The sequence below is a fragment of the Thermobia domestica genome, chromosome 16, assembly GCF_964235325.1.
Source record: "Thermobia domestica chromosome 16, izTheDome1.hap1.1, whole genome shotgun sequence".
Taxonomy (NCBI): domain Eukaryota; kingdom Metazoa; phylum Arthropoda; class Insecta; order Zygentoma; family Lepismatidae; genus Thermobia; species Thermobia domestica.
Window position 1 is genome coordinate 516,215 of NC_137469.1, and position 23,841 is coordinate 540,055.

The following is a 23,841-nucleotide window of genomic DNA, read 5'->3' on the forward strand; positions in this document are numbered from 1 at the left end:
ATTAAAATAAATCCCAAAGGAATGCATAAAAAAAAAAAAAAACTGCTTCCTACTGTATATTCACATTTCTTCACTATGGCTATCAGTGCTGAAACCGGTAACCGTATATTTTAACCACTTTCGGATTGAATATACGGATGAATGGTGAAATAAAAATTGTTTTTGAGACACTGAATCCATATCCAAAAGCCATTTCTTGTATTTTGCCGTTTTCGCTCTATGGAGATCGATATTGAAACCAGAAGTTGTAGTGAATTGCTGTCACTTCCTGTCTTTGTAGAAGCTAAGGATGAACATGGAATCTACTCTTCTGACGATAAATTCAGTGAAATGAAGAGCTTTTTGCTTTCTATTCCCGCTTGTGCTCTATAATGATAAAACACTTTTACCACTTTCAGCTGGAATAAAGCATTAAGGGAGGAGAATTGGAAGGTATTGCTGGGACTCTGAATCAACTAAAAAAAATAATAATTTCTCGCTATGTGTTACAGCAGTGGTCACCAAACTTATAAAGCTTCTAAACTGTCATACCGATTTTAAATCCTACTCTGAGTTACCAACCAGGAAGAAACAAGCAGTTGTTATCAGCGCTCCCTGCCGGCTCAATGAAGAAATGAAGGTTAGCCAACCAGAGCGTTAATAGTCCCTATCGCTGCGAAATTAAAATACCGCTAATTTTACAATAATTATGTGATATCTTCAAATAGATAAAAGATAATCGAAAAGTGGATCAAGACCTCCCTAGACGACGTTATTTTGCATGAGGTAGCGTTATCACGAGTCACCTAGTAGCTTTGCATTTGCAGTTATTTAGAAACGCGAAAATAAATGCCGATTTTCTAAATGGCTGGAAATCGAAAGCAGATAAGTGAGTCTTGATAACTCGCGCGAGATAATATTGTCTAGGGAGGTCTTGCTCCACTTTTCGATTATCTTTTTTCTATTTGAAGATACCACATAATTACTGTAAAATTAGCGGTATTTTAATTTCGTAGTGATGAGGCCTCTTAACGCGGTCTACCGAAAATGTCCCCGCGAGCTACTAGTAGCTCGGGATCGACGGCTTGGCCATCGCTATGTTACAGTTTTAATCTGATAACGTATTGACAGACGGATGGACGGACAAAGGCGTGCTATTAGCCGTCCTATACTTAAAAGCAGCAGAGTTGGGAAGCGTAAAAATGAAAGACCTTCGCTCCTTTTTACTGTGCACGGCAGCAATATTTACTGTACGACAGGACCAAGATGCACTGCGAATGTATTGCGAAGACCTATAAAAACAAGTAGCTTCCAATCTGAATTCTAATGAGAGGCATCTTTAATTACGATCGAGAGTGTTATGAACAGCAGAGAAGAGACTGACCTGGGTGAATGTCCTTCACTCGCCTCCGAAGCTCGCTCAACGCTCTCTCTCGATCTTCTTCTGTTTCCTGAAAATAAAACATATAAACAGTTAATTAACCTTCCCTTCTTTATTCTAACTATCGTTTTCTAATCAAATTCTAAAATATGATTAACGTTTACCAAAATATTCTGAAGATGGCGTACTTTATGCTCCAAGTATTACTTGATAGGTGTCCTTGGGCTGAACAATATAATAGGATGAGAGTTAATTCCGATGCGTCCTTTTCGAAAAAATAAAATTACAATAGTCACGAAAACTCAGTCTAATGTGAACCGAAGGGTGACCGAGTTTGTTATAATGCCGTGTTATCGAGAATGGGGTTAAAAAAGAATTATTATTATTATTGTTATTATTATTATTTCTTCTTCTTCTTCTTCTTCTTCTTCTTCTTCTTCTTATTATTATTATTATTATTATTATTATTATTATTATTATTATTATTATTATTATTATTATTATTATTATTATTTGGTTGGATTGCAGTGTAGTCTCGTCTCACCTTTAGCACCGAGACTATAGACATGTGGATCTCGAGCTTATGTGGGATTCGAGATGTGGGCTTTCTAACCATATGAACACCCACACACCAAAGGTCGTGCACAAACCATATAACTATGAGGACGCTATTATTATTATTATTATTATTATTATTATTATTATTATTAAAAACAATTGAGTAAATGTGATGATTTGTTATGATCCTTACATTAAAACAAAAAAGCTTCCTGTCACAATGTGGTTCAGAGAATAGATGTCGTTGGACATTTGTTATATTATGTATTATCGTGGTAAAGTGGGCAAGAAAATGAATACCTTTTTCCAAAAAAAAAAAAAAAATCGAATATGCTATGAAAAAAATAATTGTTTATGACCAGCAAAATATAAAGCGTGAAAATAGGAAACAAACAAAAAGCGATGTGAAATTGGAGCAAAACGCCCTGGGACAGTTAGGCAATGACACCGACCGTCGCTGCTATCTTTTCCATTTCATTGGATTCCCTTTCCCCTCAGAGAGAGAAAAGACATCAGGAACCAACGAGAGCTGTTGGTGCGTAGCGTGGCCCTCCCTTCAGATTTATCCGTCGCGTGCTCGTTCGCTTGTGGAGAAGAGTTGGAGTGGCCCACTTCTATCTTGTACGGCTTCGTTCTCTACGGTTGCTGAAGGAATTGCTCTTTCGAATTGCCTTCGTTTAGTCTGACGGAAGGATGGATGTTTGGAATAACAGACATCAAATAAACAAACAGCCAGTAAATCTCACATCTTCCTACATTCGTCACGATGCCACATTCAATAGTTAAAATCTCTCGACGTAAAGTGATGGTCCAAAGCCCTACGACTATTTTTTACAATTCGAAGAAATAAGAAACAATAAAACGGAATGTACTGATTTGTTAGGAGACATTTACGCCTCGGAGTGAATGGCAATAGAAAACTGTCCATTCTTAACCCGTGGTTTAAGTTTTTTCAATTATAGTAAAACCAAGAAATTTTCTTCACAATGTTAAATTATTTGCAATGTGAAACGTTTCGCAATTGTTTATTCATTCAATAGGATTTTATAAATACCTACTTTTTAAATGGCCTCCTTTCAAATTGTACTATTTTTCAATAACCTACTTTCCAAATGGTCTATTTTCAACTGCTTACTTTTTAAATTGCCTATTTTCAATGCTCTACTTTTCAAAATTGTCTATTTTCAATTCTACACTTTCTAAATTGCCTATTTTCAATGCTCCAGTTTACAAATTGTCTATTTCCAGTGTTCTTACTTTACAAATTGTCTATTTTCAACGCTCTACTTTCCAAATCGCTTATTTTCATCTGCTTCCTTTTCAAATTGTCCATTTTCAATGCAATATTTTCTAAATTATTCCAAGTAGTCTTTGCAAGTAGTCTATTTTCAACTGCTTACTTTTCAAATTGTCTATTTTCAATGCTCTTTTTTCAAATTGTCTATTTTCAATGCTCTATTTTTCAAATTGTCTGTTTTCAGCACTGTAACTTTCTAAAATTATTTATCTTCGATGCTATACGTTCCGAATTGCCTATTTTCAATGCTCCATTTTTGAAATTGCCTATTTTTCAGTGCTCTTACTTTCTAAATTGTCTATTTTCAATGCTCTACTTTCAAATTGTCTATTTTCAATGCTCCATTTTCTAGAACCATTCATATTCATAATGTTTATTATTAATCAAATATTTCTCCCTCAAAAAGGAACGATATGACATGCAGAATTTAACTTGCTGTAAAATCAGGAACACAATCCCTACTTCCTTGGTGTCCACCCACTGGGAGATAAGTAGAGAAGATAGGTTGGCGATTCCTCCAAGATGTCCCCAACTTTAACCTTACACTACTTTGTAGCACAAGAGCCAAGTGTAGAGCGCTCACCCCCCTGGAACGAGGTGGTCTCTGTTCAAATTGTAACGTTCCTCTTTGAGCGTTACATTTTCTCAAAGAGAATATTTGCGGAAATGTTCAATCAGCTCTCAGCTAATATTATTTCTTATTATATTTTCTCAATTCTCGACTCTCATGAAGGATTCAAGATGGTCGACAATTGGACTAGTGCGTGTAGATGTAGTATGCTACTTCTCTTTGTATGTCTATGGTTTGCATTGAGCGGCTTTTGAGAGTAGCTCGGATCGTTTGAAATAATTTAAATTTTTGTGTTTCATGTAAAACGGAAGGATTATTATGAATCTGCATATATAAATGCTCGTTTATATAGTTTTTATTCTCCTTTAGTTATATTTGTTTTATTATAAAATCTGTTATTTCCATTCTACGCTCTGATGCGTAGTATGGAATGACCAATCCGGAAGTGAGAGGGCTGCGGAGAGCCCCCTCTGGTTCACCTTTTCTTTGTACTACGAACTGCGAACGTGGCCGTGGTGTGGTGAGAAGCACGATTGTCCATATTTTTGGATATTAATTTACAGTGAACTATGCAGTGAGTGGCTGTTCTTTAATATAAATATTTAAAGAAGCTGTTTTAGTCGAACGGTATGCTAGGCTAGCGGGTATAAACAAGAATCACAAGAGAACTTACTCAAATATTCGACCTGTGCGTTTTGAAGTATGGCTGAGATTGGTTAGATATTTCCTAACTGTTAATGTGATGAAAGCTGAAGTTCAGAAATCCCTTTTGTGCTGTCTCCGGGACTGAACTCGATTGATGTATGGCCTCCTTCTCTTGACGTTGAAAATTTCCGTCCACCCTTACTACGTTTTCTTGGCAAGGGACTTCGTCCTATATTACTTGTTGTCAGCTCAGCCTGCCTCTCCGGAATTTAATGTGTTTAACTGTGGTCGCTGTTGTGAGGATGAACATTGCAGCAGCTTTGCAGTGATTGTTTGTCTACCTGGTGGAGATAGTAGCGGAACGTATGCTTTTGCTATTAACCCAGGAGGGGTCGTCGCGTGATCAATCCACGCCGAGGTTATGGCTGTACACATGGTGAGATGTTGGAGGAGTCATCAGGACCGGTCGCCACCCTGGAGTGCTGTTTCACAGTGTTTCCGCAGTGTCCCTATTCGTAAAGTGAAACCACGGTCGGGTGAGCTTTGGTAACTGTCTACTAGGTAAATATGTCTATTTCTTTTTATTCCGTCTTGTGAAGAAACTGGTATCATCCGGGAAGTTGCGGAAGAAATTGTCCACCATTTATAGTTGTCCAAATTGTTTTAAATATAATATCTAACGTCATATCAATGTCTTCGTGTGTTCATTATCTTACTACAGATTATTTATGAACAAACAATAATATACGTTCAATAATTCTCAGTTTTCTTGGTGTATATATATATATATATATATATTATCCGAGTCAGTTTATAATGTCCATAATATTGTCCGAAATGAGTTTTGTCCGTAATATGTCCGAGTAAACGAGAGTGAGTCTCTATCCAGTAAGTTGAATCATACGCCAGCGGGGTAGTCTGATATCAAAACCGTTTCTCTCTTGCTCTGAATAAAAATCATCTCTTAGAGTTGTCTAGATGTATAATATATTACTCGCTGCCATCTAGCACATGTATATTAGCAACAGGTATTCCGTATTGTCTATTCTCTCAGGCATTCTATTTGATAAATTAAAGATTGATTAGCGATGGCTAGTTTATGTCTGTCTAGCAGCGGGCATTCCGTATTGTTTATCAATAACTATATACATATGTATATCTATATAATCTACAACCTAAGCATTAAGTCGCCGCACCCTAAGTTTGCATTCTCGAGTTGTCCTGTTACGTTTGATTGTGATGTTGCTCACTAGATCAGTGAGGCACGTTAAGACGGTGGGTGTACGATACCGCTCGTACTTCAATGCGGGAGTGTCAGAAGTCGAGTCTAATTTCACTGGCTGGTTTTGTGTTCCCCATAATGTACTACAGAGTTTAATGTTATTACCGCCGCTGCTAATAGTAAATGTCGAGGGAAAATGCCCTCTTAGCAGTTGGATGCGGGTGAAGTGGAAAAGTTATGTACTAAAAGGGGGAAGGTTAATCGACGCAGCCATAGGTCTCTTCTTTGCAATGAGATGTTCGCGAGTGGTAATGTAATTGGTAATTTTCCTTTGGTGAAGTAGCCTACCAAGGACTTTGTGCTATTGTCTAGAAATGTAAACAACTCTCTTACTGTTAGTACAGTGCGGCTTAATTTATATTGTTATTTACCTTTGAGTTGTGTTGGCGTTAAAAGGTTTAAGAAACTTAAACGGAATACAAAGATTTTTTTTTCCTGAATCTAGCTATCCACGATCATAAATGTCAATGAGAGTCCTTTTGTTATACGTTTATTACAAGGAAAGTTAAATAAACAGAGATGCAAGATATATGGTGTTATCCTAAATGATTTTTTTTCTTTCATTCTTTTCTCGTCTTTTCCTTAGCATTGACAACGCAAGTAGTGTACAAGAATCTGGAGTAAGTAGCGTTGTGTTTACTGGTCTATAAATTATAGTGTAAGAAGGAATAACGGCGACCCAATGTTTTTTTTTCTTTTCTTTTCCTTCGTTTCTTTAATGTCAGCTACGGATACAAATTTAAGGTAATATAAGACGCAAGGTAGCGCTTTTCAGGTTCGGTTCCCATAGCCAGGATTTTAAGGGAAATTTCGTTACGCCTCAAGTTTGGCTTATCGAGCCAGGATTGGCGCTTTTCAAAATTTAGCCCTATGTGAATTTGCAATGCACGTTGCACATGTAGGTTTTCTCGAAGTACTTTTGCTTATCGTACTACCAACTTCCCAAATGCTTTATAATCAATCACTTCTCCTATAGTTTAGCCTAGAGGGCATAATCGTAAGATGTGAAAATAGTGATTTGATTCCAGTTCATTTTTATTTTGTTCACATCTCAACTTGTTGTCATTTCATGAGGCCTTCAACTTAATGTGCGGAAGGTGAATAAATGTTTATTGTGTGTAAAATAGTAATTTCCGTTCCTATATTTTTCTGTTGACGCTATTGTGTTACTAGAGATTCTCAGGAAAGCACGGCAATAGGATAATTGTTCTAGAATAATATTTTAGGTTAGAACAGGATCGGGGGAGGGGATTTTGAATTTTCGAGCTAATTTCTCTCCTAGTCCTGCTTCAGTCCCGAATATGATACAAATTAGAATATGCTTCAGTGCACATTGATTGCTTAGGCAATGTCTTCCCGTCTTTTGAGACATTTAACTGAGAATTCTTTGGTTGGGGGAAGTAATATGAATTCCCAATCAAGAAGAAAGTACAAACAATCCTTGACAAAGGATCAGCAGTTGTTGCAAAGAGACGCTGAGTGGATGGGCAAGAATCTCCGAAGATTTCTTCATAATAACCAACAGCTCTTGCGCTCTGTTCCAAAATGAAATCTTTTGTTTAGCTTTCTTTCGCCCCACGCAACATAAACAAACGAAAAAAAATATAAAAAGACGAGTGTATATTAGAATATCTTCTGTAAAAGAAGCAGAGAGTGTTGAGTTCAATCTCCTCAGAGTTTCTCATTAACTGGAGTTCTTTCAGGGAAAGAGACATTTTGAAAAGAAGACGAGAGCTGCGATCCATTACTAAAAGGGCAAAGAGGCTCAAACAATGAAACACTGAGCTTCTCATATACTCTGCTACATTGTTGATCCAAACATCAATTTGTACGCACTACAACTCTCTATACATACATACACACGACAACTCATCATCAACATAAATATTTGAAAAAAACTCTTGCGTGTGTCAACGAACCCTAACACGTGTAGCACTTAGCAAATACGGCTTAAAGTATCATAGAAATATTATCAGAAAAAACAGACAAATTTTGCTGTCTTGTAATTACAACTCTTTTCTATTAACGCTTCTTTCAATCAAAACAACATTCGAAGTTCAACATACATTTCGAGTGGCTGTGTCCCAGGGCATTACTTTCACTCTCTGATCTTCAAATGCTACTTATCAAATACACGATACACTGGGTTTCTTTCAGTCTTACTCACACGTTAACTAAACTTCATCAAATTCAACAACATCAGTGGAGTCTCGTTAATTCGAACTTGGATAATTCGAAATATTGGATAATTCGAACAGAAGTCCATTCCCCTTTAAAACTGTATTGAAAACAATAGTAAAAAATCGTGGATAAATCGAACTTTTGAACCTATGTTTTGGATAATTCGAAGTAAATACAGTTCAAAATTTTTAATGTTGGACAGATGTAAACAGAGAAATAGAGTTTTAACGTGTTTTCAGTTATCCAGATGCAGCCATAGGGAAGAGTAATACAAAAGATAAATAGAAAATCTATGTAATGATAAAGATGAAGATGAGTTGGGGAAGAAGTAAAGATAGAGAACGTGTGCCAATCTCATCTTGTTTCAGAATTGGTTGAAAATTTGAGATGAATTATTGATAAAGTCAACCAAATGTTATTAATATCGTATTCCACGCAATGCATGAAATTCAAGATTTATTGACCGTACAAAAACAATCAAATTTAAGCAAATCAGTTTTACGACTTCTTAAAAGTGAGAACAGAATATTCAAATTGTTACTGGTGTTCAATTGTCTGGGCTATTCAATGTGTGTTGTAGTGTTGTACGTAAATATACTTTCCATTGTACACGTAGTTTGAATTATGTGGAGTCAATATCGTTTGTTAGTTTGCGGTATTCGATCACGCAAATAACAAGCTGCTTTAAAGGTAAAGTCTACACTATATGAATATGTTTTTGATGCACAGTACTTTGGTTTGTTTGTTGTTATGTATGTGAAAATGAATGTTGTTGGATAATTCGAATTTTGGATAATTCGAAGTTTTTTCGTGTCCCCTTGGACTTCGAATTAAAAAGACTCCACTGTATTAAGTAAACGTGTGCACGAGAAACAATAACAAACTAACTAATTTTACGAGTTGAGAGCAGGAGTCTTCAACCCATAGCCCACAAACGTCCTTATCGTGTCCCGAGCATTCTTCAGAACTTTTACATGAAAATCCGATTAAAAGCAGATGTCATTGAAGTGACTCGCAATAGGCCCTATCTTATAGGACGAAGATCCCTGACTTATGTGATGCAAAAGTTCATCACCGCAGAAGTAAAAATTTTCTTACTAGAGCCATTTTCAGGTTACTTTTTTGTATTTTCATTATTTTATTCCTAGCCTCTCAAAAAATTTCCCTAATTTCCAAGCAAAATTTTCGTCAACTTAATTTCCCGTGCGATCAACGTAATTCACTGGTTTAGACGCCTTCATCTTTTTATTATATAATATTCAGCCACCTAGCAATTGTAAAGTTCTCTACTCTCTTAGTTCGTTTCAGCCGTTTCTTAACCAACTATTTTCAGAAAGATGTTCTCGACGTCTTTCATCTACGGAGCTCCTCTGTATTTATTTGCCGAATAGGCGTAGGCTAATGGTTAGAACCCTTGTTTCACAAGCACGAGATGCCAAGTTGCAATCCAGTCGCCAGCCATCCTGAGTGAGGTCTATCAGCGCTTTTCCTCAGTTCCATCAGTCGTAAAGCAGGGAAAATGTAGGCGCTTGTCGACTTTCTTCCAAATTGTTCCCCTTTCTTGTTGTTTGTTGATTTTAATACTTTCAGTATACTTTTGCCTCGCAACCTCTAACTTTAAAGAATAAATAAAATAAAAAGGGAACAGGTTCATGGCAAATTTATATATGTACGTATACAACTGAGTGTCAGAACCTGTTTACTTTTACAGTAATATGCCCCAAAGAAGCAAATGTGATAATTACGATCTTCAGCGCTTCCTTGTTAATATTCTGCTGTTAGCAGTTATACTAATTAATGAAGAGATGGAATTTTTAGCTGAGACACGTTTCGTGTGGGTAAAACGTCTGCAGGGCAACATGCCACATGCGGTTACACTTTCACTCTCATTAGGTCATTCGCGGACATATTTCCTTTCCGTAGATTCGGTAACGGAAAAAACTTATTACAGATTCTTTCATGAACATAATTACATCATTCGACTCTCTCTCAACCTCAACTCAAGCTCTTGGCAGGGTCGTGTAGGAAGGGGCGGCAAGCAGGACCGTCACCGCGAAAAAGTAGTATATTGGCGCCCATTAAATCAATATTATTGTTAGTTTGCAAAGAAATGGATTTGTTAAAAAATTTCTTGATCGCTACGCTCGCAATCCAAACGTTTCAATATCAGTCTCACTAAGGTTTTACGTATTACTTTAAACAAAAATAATGATTTGTTAATAACGATGTGGTATACAAGGTGCAGAGTAATGACTTATAGTGTACGCAGGAGCATTTTCAAAATAGAAAACGGTCAAAGTCTGAAATACGTATACAGTGTTTTGCTGGTGATGAGTTTGCTTAGTTAATCACACTTTTCTACCCAATCAGATTAACCACGACACTGAGAATGAAGGTATGAAAATGAGAGGAGTGTAGAGACACACGCAAGGTGCTGTTTGCGCGGGAATATTGAAAATGAAGGTAAACAAGGAAAATAATAAAATTTTCTAATTTGAAGCAGCTGTACAGTAGAATAGAGCTTAAGGGGTCAGAACCTAATCCAACAAATTTCGTGTTTTTCAAAGACTGATCGCTGCCAGTGATATTTTAAAAATTCCATTGATATATGAAATGCTTCCAATTTGAGAAATTTATTAAGATCATTTCTCCATCAGCTACTTGTATCGCCAGGATTTTTTCCTGCATACGTATCTAGTTGTGTGATATTTTTATCTATTTGCATATATACAAAACATATACACACATATTATATAGTATAAGTGTGTTAATATATTTTTAACATGTTAATTAATAATAAGTAACCTTAAATTTGGAACTTTCACTCACTAAGAAATAAAGTAATTACTATCATTTCAAACATATGTAATAGCCAAACTATATTTTGGATTTTAAATACGAATATTAAACATATCCTTCAGCTCCATCCATCAATATTGAGAAATTCAAAAAGAATTCCAATTTCTGTTACATTTTAATAATAATAATAATAATAATAATAATTATTATTATTATTATTATTATTATTATTATTATTATTATTATTTATTTTATTTTATTTTATTTTGCCGTAAACGAATCAAAATTAAAATGGTAGTTGTGTGATCACATATAGAATAATATTTCAAAACTTTACAATTATTACTGGAAATCAATGCAGTCACTCATTTCGAACATCATAAAAGCACATAGTTTCTAATGTATTGAAATTTCATTTGTTATTGATAGTATGAAACGTAAATAGTTGTAAGTTTCAATAACTGTTCTCCAAGTGGATTTGTATACAACCAAGGGTAGTTTTGTCAAGTTTAACCGAAAGTACAAAATAAGCCTCTTGAAAACGGCTCTCATTTCTAAAAGACTACGTAATGATCGCTTTTGACTGTTGCAATGGTCTGTCCAAGCAGCTTGATAAAAATTCAGCGTAGCATAACAACAAAAGCTGCTTCCCTTGTATGTTAAAAAGCACATAAGGAAAAGTCTGGTAACATGAGTATAGCGAGCACCGAATTCTACTTCGCCCCGGGCGCTGAAATCTCTAGTTATGGCTCTGGCTTTTGGTAATGCTTCCACTTCGTGTTCTTCTCCAACGCACAACCTAGTTATTTATTTATCTAACAAAATTAGTATGAGCTATTTACTAAGCCAGTACAGCAGGGAGAGGATGACCAGTTCCTTTCCCCGTAATTCAAGAGGGTCCGTGGAAAACTTGAAAATGGGACGCAAGAGCGAAAACATAGATCAGATACTAGTTCTACCGGGTCCTAAAACACAGTTAATTATAGCTTAATGACACTGGTACTCACTTGCAAAATAATCTTTCCCACGTGACGAGAAATTTATCATCTCGTCTCAAAAACGAGACGAAAAGTATTTTGTTAAATGCGAGACGAGACAAGGAATTTCATGATTTTTGTGAGCCACTCATTCAGCCTAGTCTTAAATCTCAAATACTGTGTCACATAATTCACAGTGTAAAGCAAACCACTTCGTGTAACAACCCTTTGTGTGCCTGAGTCGCTTCAACGCCATCTGTTTAGTAACGGACTGAACTACGACCACCCTAGCCACGAACATGTGGTCAGGGTGTTGCATCTCCGCGTCTCGAACAGGCATTAGGCTAGTTTTAGACGGGAGCATTTATCGTAGCAGATGTGCTGCCAAAAATTTCATATAATATTCTATGGCATCTAAAGTATATAGTGCTTTTAAACGGTAACATTTTAATAAGCATCTGTAGTGACGTAGCAAACAAATTACTGGAGAAGAGCGCAATTATGGCTCCGAAAGTAAGCGTGAGGTAGCTAAAGGTATAGTGGTTGTAACAACAGTTCTCGCCGGTCATATTAAAAAACGAAAATCACAAAGAAGTATGTGGACAAAGAGCATCTCTACTCCAACTCATTTTTCTTTAGCACAATTTAATTTCCCACACAAAACAAAGAGCATGGATATTTGGCACAAAATCTTTCGCTTTTTTTTAACACACCACGGCGCTGCAATCGCACCACAAATACTAGGGAAAATGCTACGAAATAGAGCATTTCTATCGACAAGAAATGCCATAGGATATGCCATGGCATGGGAAATGCTATAGCATTAGCTACTTTACACGGTAGGATATCGATGATAAGATTTTTGCTATGAGTAATGCTACAATAAATGCTTCCGTCTAAAACTAGCCTTAGACCTAGTCGCCGTCGTGTGTTTTATTCACGTGACTCTGGACGTTAAGTGGGCACCGAAAACTTGGAAGCACCGGCCGGAAATCGAACCCGGAACCACGCGAAGGTGAGTCCAACGCTGTAGCCACTAGAGTACCGTGTCTGCCGCGATTGATAGTGTAAAGTGATCGTAAATAGAATGGCAGCATTTATTACTGTTTAAAGATAAGCAAGTCATTATACAAATATGATTTACATGTTGTTATATCACACCTTCGTAGACCTCTCGTGACCCAGAAGGATCCTGACAACATCTAGATGAAATTAACAAAAACATAGGCCATAAATTTACGAAACAAGACCAGGAAAGCTTTCCGTAATCGAGACGAGAGGGAAAAAAACATTCTTCCGAAATGGAGACGACACGAAATCTACAAAATTCACTAGACAAGCACAAGACGACAAAATATTACTTCCCGTTTCGTTTATTATGAATTTATTCTATCATTGACGATAAAATTCAAAATTAATTTGTTTAACAAACTTCAAGATTTCATGTATGAACACAACGACCGACGCGAAGAAAAGGTGGGACAGGCTAGAAGGGTCTGACAAGGGAACCTTCCGAAAATGATAGTTGCAGTGAAAGATGTGACCTATGCCAATTGAAAGAGCTGTAACAGAGATGTTCATTCCCAAAAAATTAGCTGCCCATAGCAATAGGTTCAAGAAATATAAGGGGTGGAAGTTCGGGAAACAGCAAGGTTGGATAAGGGAGAAAAGTGCAAATTCCGCAAAAAAAAAAAAAAAAAAAGGGGGGGCACGGCAAAATACAATGCTGACAAGTGATGTATAGAAAGTGACTTGCCACAATAGGGAACAAATGAAGGCTACCAGTGGGGTTAACAGTGTTGCCAACTGCAATGAAAAGTACATGTTTTGCAAAGAGCACTATATGAAGTGAGTGCAATATTCAGTGTCAATCTGTCATGTAGAACATAAGATATGACGTGTATAATCAGTGGTACAATCTAACAAAAGAAAATAGAAAAACAGAAGCACGAAAAATACGGAACAGACGAAGTTGGCCATAATGCGCTACATTTGATCACGAGCTGTGCATATTAGAATGAACAAAACAAGAAGTACCGACTATGAAGGAAACCGACGTACCTAGAGTCGAAAAGAAAAACGAGTTCCAAAGTTGGCAACACTGGCCATGAAAATCCAGACAAGTCTAATATAGTTAGGCCACTCGCTTCACAAAAAGAAAATTCCGGCAACAGGGCATCACTCGGAATACATCAATGCTATAGTGCTTGAGGCAATGTAAGGCGGGGAACATGAAATGGTTGGGTAGAGCCAACAACCGATAATAGAAGTAGTGAACATTATGTCATGGTTTGGTCGTATGTGGGAATATACAGGGTGTCCCACCAAACTTCGTGACCTGAAAGATTTGCGAAACGAACAAAAATGTGACGGATCTATTTGTGCAGGAATGTACCAATGTCAGGAGGTGATAAAGTCTGTGAAAAGCAAGTGCCTACAAGATCCCATCATAGGGCCCCAGGAGCCAACTTCAAACTTTCAAATGGACACAGGGACCGAGTTGTACCTCTCTCGATAGATAATGGAATGTGCAACAACACCTATAGGAAACATTTGCTATATGAAGCATGTTTTTCAAAATGGCCGCCACAAGTATATGTTGTGTCTTAACATGGCAACGAACATTGTGACCTCAAATTGCTGCGAAGCGAAAAGAGATGTTGCAAATCCAATTGCACAGGAATGTACTCATGTCGAGGGCCAAGAAAACTTTGTAAGAAGCAAGTCCCCCAGGGCCCCCATCATAAGGCTCGAGGGTTCAACCGCAACATTTCAAATGGGAACAGGGGGCGGATGATATTTCTCTGGATAGATACAACACCGCCTATAAGAAACATTTGCTATATGAAGCACGGGTTTCAAAATGGCCGCCAAAAATGCACGTTGTTCTTGTCACCGAGCAGATATTTTGGCGGCCATTTTGAAATCCCATATAGTAAATATTTCTTATATGCGTTGTTGCATATTCCAAGATTTATCGAAAGAAATATAACTCGACCGATGGTGTTATTTGAAATTTTGAAGTTGGCCCCTGGGACCCTATAATGGGGGACTTGGAGGCACGTGCGTCTCACAGAAGTTTGTCGCCCGCTGACATGGGTACATTCCTGCACAACTGGATGTGTCACATTTTTTCGCTTTGAAACTATTTCAGTCGCAGAGTTAGGTGGAACACTGTATATATCATATAGGCGGTGATAGTACTGCAGACAGCAACACACAGCAGATCAAGCCTTTGATTATGTTTGCTTTCTACAGGTGTGGAAATGTGATAGAAAGACCACTAAAGGTTCCGACACCTCTAGAGTACTGTTTCGAGACATTCACAGGCGATCATTGTACCATGTGTGACGGATTGGCAGTATTACGTTGTGCTCACTGCAAATGTATTTTCTGTTTGGACCATTGTCTCATCGAACAATTGCACGTACAATGTGGACGAGCATGTACAAATGATGCGAAGGCTAATGCCTGTTGCCGGAATTTTCCTTTTGTGAAGCGAGTGGCCTAACTATATTAGACTTGTCTGGATTTTCATGGCCAATGCTGCCACCTTTGGAACTCGTTTTTCTTTTCGACTCTAGGTACGTCGGTTTCCTTCATAGTCGGTACTTCTTGTTTTGTTAATTCTAATATGCACAGCTTGTAATCAAATGTGACGCATTATGGCCAACTTCGTGTTTTCCGTATTTTTCGTGCTTCTGTTTTTCTATTTTCTTTTGTTAGATTGTACCACTGATTATACACGTCATATCTTATGTTCTACATGACAGATTGACACTGAATATTGCACTCACTTCATATAGTGCTCTTTGCAAAACATGTACTTTTCATTGCAGTTGGCAACACTGTTAACCCCACTGGTAGCCTTCATTTGTTCCCTATTGTGGCAAGTCACTTTCTATACATCACTTGTCAGCATTGTATTTTGCTGTGCCCCCCCTTTTTTTTTTGCGGAATTTGCACTTTTCCCCCTTATCCAACCTTGCTGTTTCCCGAACTTCCACCCCTTATATTTCTTGAACCTATTGCTATGGGCAGCTAATTTTTTGGGAATGAACATCTCTGTTACAGCTCTTTCAATTGGCATAGGTCACATCTTTCACTGCAACTATCATTTTCGGAAGGTTCCCTTGTGAGTCCCTAGGCGTAAAAGGTAAAAGTTATATCCCGAAAGGGTGTAAAAGTAATCTTGAAAAGTGTAAATGTTTCTATTGCGAAAGCTGTGTCTCGTTTTATCTCGTGGTTAGCTCTAACTATGAAGCAGGTGGCCTAGACAGCTCAGCCCCAATAAAAGTTTAAATTGCTTGCTTAGATAAATATGGTCTACATTCTAAAAAGAACACGTATTGAAGAATCTAAGTTGAAATCAAGTTAGCTATCTCCTAGCTCTGAAAAAGTCTCGACCCCTCCTGTCTTGGCTACGGGTGTGCTGTGGACATGGGCGCCCGAAAAAAAAAAGTTCTAAGGGGCTCATCTACCTGGTTGCTATATTACGTTCGGTAGTTTTTTTATTTGTATTAACAAAATCTTAAAAAAAAATTAATGCGTTTTCGTGAGCCAGGGAGGGGCCCAGACCCCACCTTACCCTCCCCTTCCGGATCCCAAGCCTGTGGAGTCATTGTGAAACAGAAAATTTTTAATAAATGAAATACCAGAAAGAATTTTGAAAGGAAATTTGCAAGGAGTTATAGTTAAAGATTTCAGCTGTCTGTGAGCAATTGTACAGACCATATTAATAGAGTATGCAAGAAAGCTTACGGTTTCCTTCATTCTCTTCAGCGTTTAAAAAATCTTCTTCCGGAATCCATTAAAGCGTCCGTGGTTCAATCACTGGTGATCTCTCATTTAGATTATTGTGATACAGCATATGTTGATTTAACCGAAGATCTGGCAAAACGTTTACAGCGCATTCAGAATGCCTGCGTTCGCTTCATATTTAATAAAAAGCGCTTCGACCACATCTCCCATTGTTATTAGCAACTAGGATGGTGCAATTTAAGCACCCGCCGCCGCATTCATTCTCTAACACTTTTATATAAAATAATTAATTGTAAAAAACCTACTTATCTGTCCTCTAAATTTAAATTTCTCGGCGATACTCACCCACTAAATACCCGTTCTAAAGGAAACACAACACTCGCCGTTTAAACGCACAAATCTAATTACTTTTCCAAATCTTTCACACCATTTGACACCAAAGCTTGGAATGACACCCCTGAAAGCATCAGAAACTCTGTTTCAGTGTTGACTTTTAAACGTCGGCTAAAAGAATATCTTTATAATGAAGGTCTTCAGTAAACAAACAAACAAACAAACAAAAAGTTGTTACACACGAAACTATTCCTTGCGTTACCATGCAGTTCTTCGTTTTTCTTTTTTCTCTCTTTCTATTTCTTCTTATTTTCTTTTCTATCCCCTTCTGATACATGTGTATGAACGTATACATTATACACAATCACTTAAGTATGTGCATCATTTTATCTGTACATGGTCAATCATAGGAATGTATTTTATGTTATATATATAATCAAGATTGATTGATTTGTTTCTCTCTCCTTGTATAGTTTAACATGTCTTCAGATTTGTCGCTTGTTTATTTTAGTGTTTATTTTATATGTAATAAGTTTCATTTTCACTTTTCATGTTTTATTTTCTGTATTGTTCTGTATGTCTGTAACTCTTTAACGTGCCTAAGTGTATATCCTTTTTTATTCTCATTGTGCAAAAAAAAAAAAAAAAAAAAAAAAAAAAAACTATTGTGAGATTTTATTGTGAAAAACTACTGTGTAAAAAAAAATGTAAATGTTTGAATGGAAGAAAAGGTTATGCCTTAACTCCGCCATTTTAAATAAGAAAATAAACAGAGATAAAGCATGAAACCCTTAGAAACTTTTAGCCAGAATTTCTTCGAGCGATATTTGAAGACGGTGTCTCCTAATTTTAGAAGCAATTATTACTTGGATTATTTCAATCTAAATCCTTCCACAGAGTGTTGTGTAAGTTGAGCAAGGAGCTTACGGATATCTGTAACGATTGCATTGCATGATACGATTGGGAAACAGCTGTCACTCCCTCTGCATGATGGGCTCTCGTTGGTTGCTGTTGAGTTTCTGATTCGTAGGCTTCCTCATTGGATCTTTCAATGGGAATTAAAACTCGCATCCAATCTCTCTCTCTCTCTCTCTCTCTCTCTCTTGTATTAAGAATTCGTTTCCAGGTCAATGTTTGAGAAGATGGTTGTAGAAACGCATGAATTATCTATCTGAAGCAGACCAGTGATGCATAAAACATCGTATTTAGCGAGAAAGCGTTCAAATTAACGAAATTTCAATCTGTAAAGCAACACACAGAAAAAAAAAGAGCATTTTCAACAAAAGAATGGCGAAAGGAGAAAGTATTTTCACCTCAGTAACCACAACATTGCAGTTTTTTTTAAAAAAAGGTAAACTTTATAAACTGAAATAACAGAGTGAGTTTCCTGAAAGAATATCCTATTGCCAAATATGAAGCTCCCGCGGTGGGTCAGTAGTAGAGCATTCACTTCCGGTGCTTGGGGTCCCTGGTTCGATCCCAGCTCGCGCTGTGTGCACTTTGTGCTGGAAAAACACTGCGCTCGTGGGTTTTCTCGGGGTTCTCCCGTTTCCTCCCACTTTCTTCATTTCATTCATTTTTCATCATAACCGTCTCCTTTAGCCTAACCGGCATAACCGTTGGACGTAAAACTAAAGATTTCACTTAATTTTTCGTTGTCTTTCTTTCTTTCTTTCTTTCTTTCTTTCTTTCTTTCTTTCTTTCTTTTTTTTTTTTTTTTTTTTTTTTTTTTTTTTTTTTTTTTTGCTGGAATAGACGATTTACTTATTTATGTACCGTATATGAAAAGTTATCATCAACATCATGGTAGGTATTCTGCCATTATTGGCAGGTCACTTGTCCCAACAGAGGACCTTCCATGCTCTACGGCTTTCCGCTAACCTCTTCGTCTTCACGTACGATTTTTCACTTTTGATATCGTTCATTAATTGTAGTCTCCTTCGCCTCTTTCCTCTCTTTGCTGCCACCATATCCTCTAAAACGTTCATCATGATACAATTCCTTCTTAGCCAATGTCCCAACCAGTTTCTCTTCTTCTTCTTAATAATATCTACAATTATACTTTTCTCCTCCGACCATTTCTAACACCCTCTCATTCGTTTTCCGCTTGACCCAGCTGATTCTCTCCATTTTTCTCCACACCGACATTTCGGAAGCTTCCAGTCGTTTTAAATCATTTTTTGTGTTTTTCATTATGTATATGGAAAGTATAAACAATTAAATACCAGATTGTTTTGGATTTTGTTCTAAGAGTGAGAGACGTAGTTCTAACAGTAGCGCGCATAAATGTAATAATGACGCAGAAGTTGCTTCTGAAGAATATCAAGAATTTAAAAACCAAGCGAGGCAATATATACAGAAGGTTAATGAAACAACTAATAAATGTTTTCAGGGTGCTGTTTCTCAAAATTACCAGCCTTGTAATACTGGTGTAAAACTTTTCAAAATAACTTTTTTTTTTTAAATGTATATTCCATAAAAGACATAAATTAGTGGTATCAGCAGTGACATATTTAAGGGGGTTTCCGGGCTTATGCCCCCGAAATTTTATTTACTATTTTAAAATAAATTAAATACCTTGCAGAATTTTCACATTTCCAGGATTAAAGTTAGCAGAGCCCCCTCGAAAGAGACTCGTAAATACGCCACTGGCTAAATCATTAGTACTCGTGGTATCAGTATTAGTATTTAGAAATGACTTCTGCTATTATATTAGTATTCCTACTCCATTTTGTATACTTTGTAAAAAAAGAAAAAAAAAGTATGACATGAGTAGTAGTTTTTAGAAATAGGCTACAGGCCGCTTTCTTATAGAATAGAAATTTGTGCGCGCATTTTTTTAAAAACACATCACAATTGCACGTTTCTCAAATTTCTCTATTGTATAAAAGACTCTCAAAACAAATATTGGTCCATCTAATACTATTTTATAAGCATTAAATGACCGAGCTAATAGCAAAGAAGTGTAAGAAAGTAATAACCTAATAATAATGAGGAAGATATTCATGCAAATCAATAAGCACGTTAACATATAAGATCCTATTCAATCCTTTTAAAAATCTCTGACGATGTAGAGCCATTTTCTGAACACAAACCTATGAAAACTCTCAACGATACAACGAATATATGCACTTGAATGTAAACAGAAAAAAAAGAAAAAAAAACAAAACAATAACTACAACAGAATTATTATCTATTAAGGAAATGAATTCATTTTGGTTTCGTTCGCCCGATTAATGTCTCAAACATGATTGATGATGTTTTTCTTTTTATATTTATTAGCCATCATTTTTATCGATTATCGATAGCAAGCACCCTCTCCTTTCCGTTGTTCCCTGCTTTTAGAAATGAATCAATTAAAGTTTCCTTCTTACAAGACTCAAAATGCCAATAACATAATCTTTTTCTTTCCGCTAAACAGATTGCCATTTTTAAGAATCAAAGAAAGAAGACTTCCTGGCTTAAACAACTGACATGGAATATAATACGTATTTAGAAGTCTGGAACTATGTTGTAATTGTATAGAGTCACCAATCTAGGAAGCCCGCGTGAGTGTGATTTCTGTTGTGTACAGGGAGTAAGAGCTCAACTCCGAGTAACAACAAGCCCCAAATAAAGTTATTAGTAAGCGCCTACGATGATTTTTCCACTGAGAGCTTAGTAGAGCTCGCGTGAACGTAGCTAATCTTTAAAAGAGCCCCCGCTCACTAATCTTAATTCGGAAAATGAAATGAAATCTTTGAGTTTTACGTCCCATGGTTATCCCGGTTAGGCTAAAGGAGACGGTGATGATGAGTAATGAATGAAATGGTGGAATGAAGAAAGTGGGAGGAAACGGGAGAACCCCGAGAAAACCCACGCACACGGTGTTTGTCCACCACAAAGTTCACTTGGCGGGGGCTGGGACCGAACCCGGGACCCCAAGCACCAGAGGTGAAATCTTAATTGGGATAGCGCCCAAGCTCTCGTTCGCTATTCACATATAGGCTGGGGCTCACATGAGCTTGTGCTCACTTGAAATTTAGGCCGAGGGCCGAGCGCCCTGGCCTATGCTTCCGACCACCCCCCTTCCCAAAGGAAAATAAATACTAATGTAATGTAATTTCAAATGTATTACTACTTAGGTACTCTTGCTGCGGTTGCTTTTTCTGTTATATGAGTTCAATAAATATAATGTACGTATTTTGATCGAGTTTTTCGACTACGTTGTACGTTACAAGAACAGAACCAGCACTCGGTCGCGGCTACATAAATTATCATTGTTTACTTCACGTTTATACAGTTGAATCGCTCGATATATATATATATATATATATATATATATATATATATATATATATATATATATATATATACATGGTGGAAGGGCACAAAACCGAAAAACTTCGGGAGGTGATTTTTCAGCTAAAAACAAGGTAAAAAGTTCCAATAAACATGTCCAAAAAAATATGTCCAACGTGGTGTGGTTTCAAGGAGCACCCGTGCGTCGTTTCGCCGGCCTCCTTCTTCTGAGTGTAATTTCGGCCGAAGAAATCAAGATATTGACGTCGGGTCAAAAGAATGTAAAGAAAGTCATACCCCACCAAAAGATGGGGGTAACAATTTTCGGAAGCGATAATGTCCTTCTTGGTTTACCATCGGTCCAATAAATCCCGTTCGTGGTGTATTCTGACGTATACATTACTCCACGACGCTGCAGTGGGGAATCCCCATTTGCACGTTCCAATCGGTCATTCAGTATACGTACACTAAACATATTCAGCTTATTTTATGTTTGTACGTATAATTTCACGTTCCCTACTGCATCTTATTTGGTGAATCCCTTTCTCTCTTTGGGGAGTTCCCTCTGCTCTTTTCTATTTGTGTCATCATTTTGGTGGAGTATAACATCAATATCTTCATTTGTTCGGCAGATATTACGCTTAGAAGAAGGAGGCCGCTGAAACGTGACACGGCTGCTGCTTGAAAACACCGCCGCGTTGGACCTATGTTTATTTGAACTTTTCTCCTTGTTTTTAGCTGTAGAATATATCAGGGTTGATATGTTTAAAACAAAATGTTTAAAACAAGTGTTTAAAACATGTTTAAAACGAGGGCTGTTGTTTTATTCAGTTTGTTTTAAACGTTTTAAACAAATTGTTTTAAACGTGTTTTTTTTCGATGCTGGTTGGACATGTTTAAAACAACTAAAATATCAGATTGAAGAAGCTAATTTAATTTTCTAACAAACAACCCATCCTCCGCAGGGTTTGTGCATGGAGTAAATTACAAGCAGAGTTATATTCTTATTATAACAGCAATTACTAAACGAAATTCTGCACATCAGTGTGCTTATAACTAAACCAACAGAAGTTCAAGTGAAGTATTTGAACATTTCATGAGATATACACCATTGAAAAGCTTATAGACCACAAATTCCAACGAGATAATATGCGTGAAATTCCCGCCGTATTCGTAGAAAAAGAACAGACATAATAAAAACATTAAAAATATGAAAATATTGACTTTGCGGGGCCCTGGCAACCCTTGCAGTTACCTGCGCTGACAAAATGATGCTAATGTGTAGGCCACATACTTGTGACAATAATATAAGAAATGGTAGCCATTGCGTAATGAATTCGTTTTATGTAGGAAATATTTTTTAAAAAAAATATGCGCAGAAAAACATTCATTGAATTAGACATTCTCTCCCCTCCCCCACTATAGTACCACGTCCATATGCAAATCATTTTTGCTGCACACATCATATATACGAACAAGAATTATGCTTCTAGACCACTTCAGTGAAATATATCTTGTGTTATACGAGACCGTCCCGAAAATAAATGTAAATTAACCAAATTTGACCCCCTCTTCCTCTATAAACAACAAGTACACATACAGGTTACTATCATGTAGGGGACTACTTCATTGCTTCACATACCAATTTTTATGGATGTACCACACAGAGGGGAGGAATACCCGCCAAAACCTGATGAAAAAAAAAAATGATGAAAAAAAAAACTTCATCCTCCCTCTCTCGGCCGTACATACGTACCCCGTATATACATAAAATGCAAGTGACGGAAAGCTTTATCTCTCAAAAATACTTTGGTACCAAATCACCTTTCTAGCTTAATTAAGGACTGAGCTATTAATGTTTGTTGTAAAAGTAAATGTAATTTACGTCAAAAAACTGAAACTTCAAAAATTGACTAACTTTGTCCCCTCCCTGCTCCCCATAATAAGCAAGAAGTACAAATCAGGGTTGGCAAAAACCATGGTTTTTATTGAAAAAACAAAAAACCGTTATTTTGGCTTAAACCAGGTTCTTTTGGCTTAAATAATTTGCTCTATATATTCATATCATATATGGACAGAAATAAGTTTGTTTCGCCTTGATGTTATTATGCAACTACCGGGTTATGCTGGAAGGGATCACATAAGCTTAAAGCGGAATAAAAATCGTTTCTCGAGTTACATCCGAGAGAAATTGTCCTCCATTTGAACTCGGAACCAGGATTAATTGGCCACAAATGCGATACGTCTGCCGACTCACTCACGAAGGAATCCTGATAAAAATACGTTGTACTGATCTTTACATGCTTCTTAATATAACTGTCAAGAGTCATTTCAGAAGGACAAAAAGATAAACAGTTGCACAAGTGAAACCATTATACAGAATTACATATGGACAATTTCAAAGTACGACGGAGTACAGAACTAATTTAGTTCAAGTTAGTTAACAACGACTTTTATTGGTCCAAATTAAAGAAATACACCGACTTAATCTGCATATCAATAAGAAAAGTGAATAAAGATACAAATTATTTGAGTCCACTTGTGCTCAGACTCATTTATACATAAAAAGATACCAAAGAGACTTCTCATTTCACTAAATGTCTCTCGTGAGGTCTGACTCCCCCCTCCCCCCACACAAAAAGTACGGCATTTCGATGTATTTTATCAATAGTAAACATTGAAACGAAACAATATTTAGAATTTTTCTTTGATTGCAATTAAATAAAAACAATAATAACAACTACAAAAAAATCACAAAACAAACATTTATAAACTTTATATATATATATATATATA

At 36.7% G+C, this 23,841-nt stretch overlaps 1 protein-coding gene across 1 annotated transcript in view; it reads right to left on the minus strand.

Annotated features, from left to right (window-relative positions):
- The window catches only part of LOC145672864 (uncharacterized), a 432,953-nt gene that overhangs the window by 217,036 nt on the left and 192,076 nt on the right, over window positions 1-23,841 (minus strand). The window contains exon 4 of the mRNA XM_081742034.1: window positions 1,364-1,430. Within this exon, the coding sequence (XP_081598160.1) occupies window positions 1,364-1,430 (67 nt within the window). The remainder of the gene's footprint in view (window positions 1-1,363; window positions 1,431-23,841) is intronic.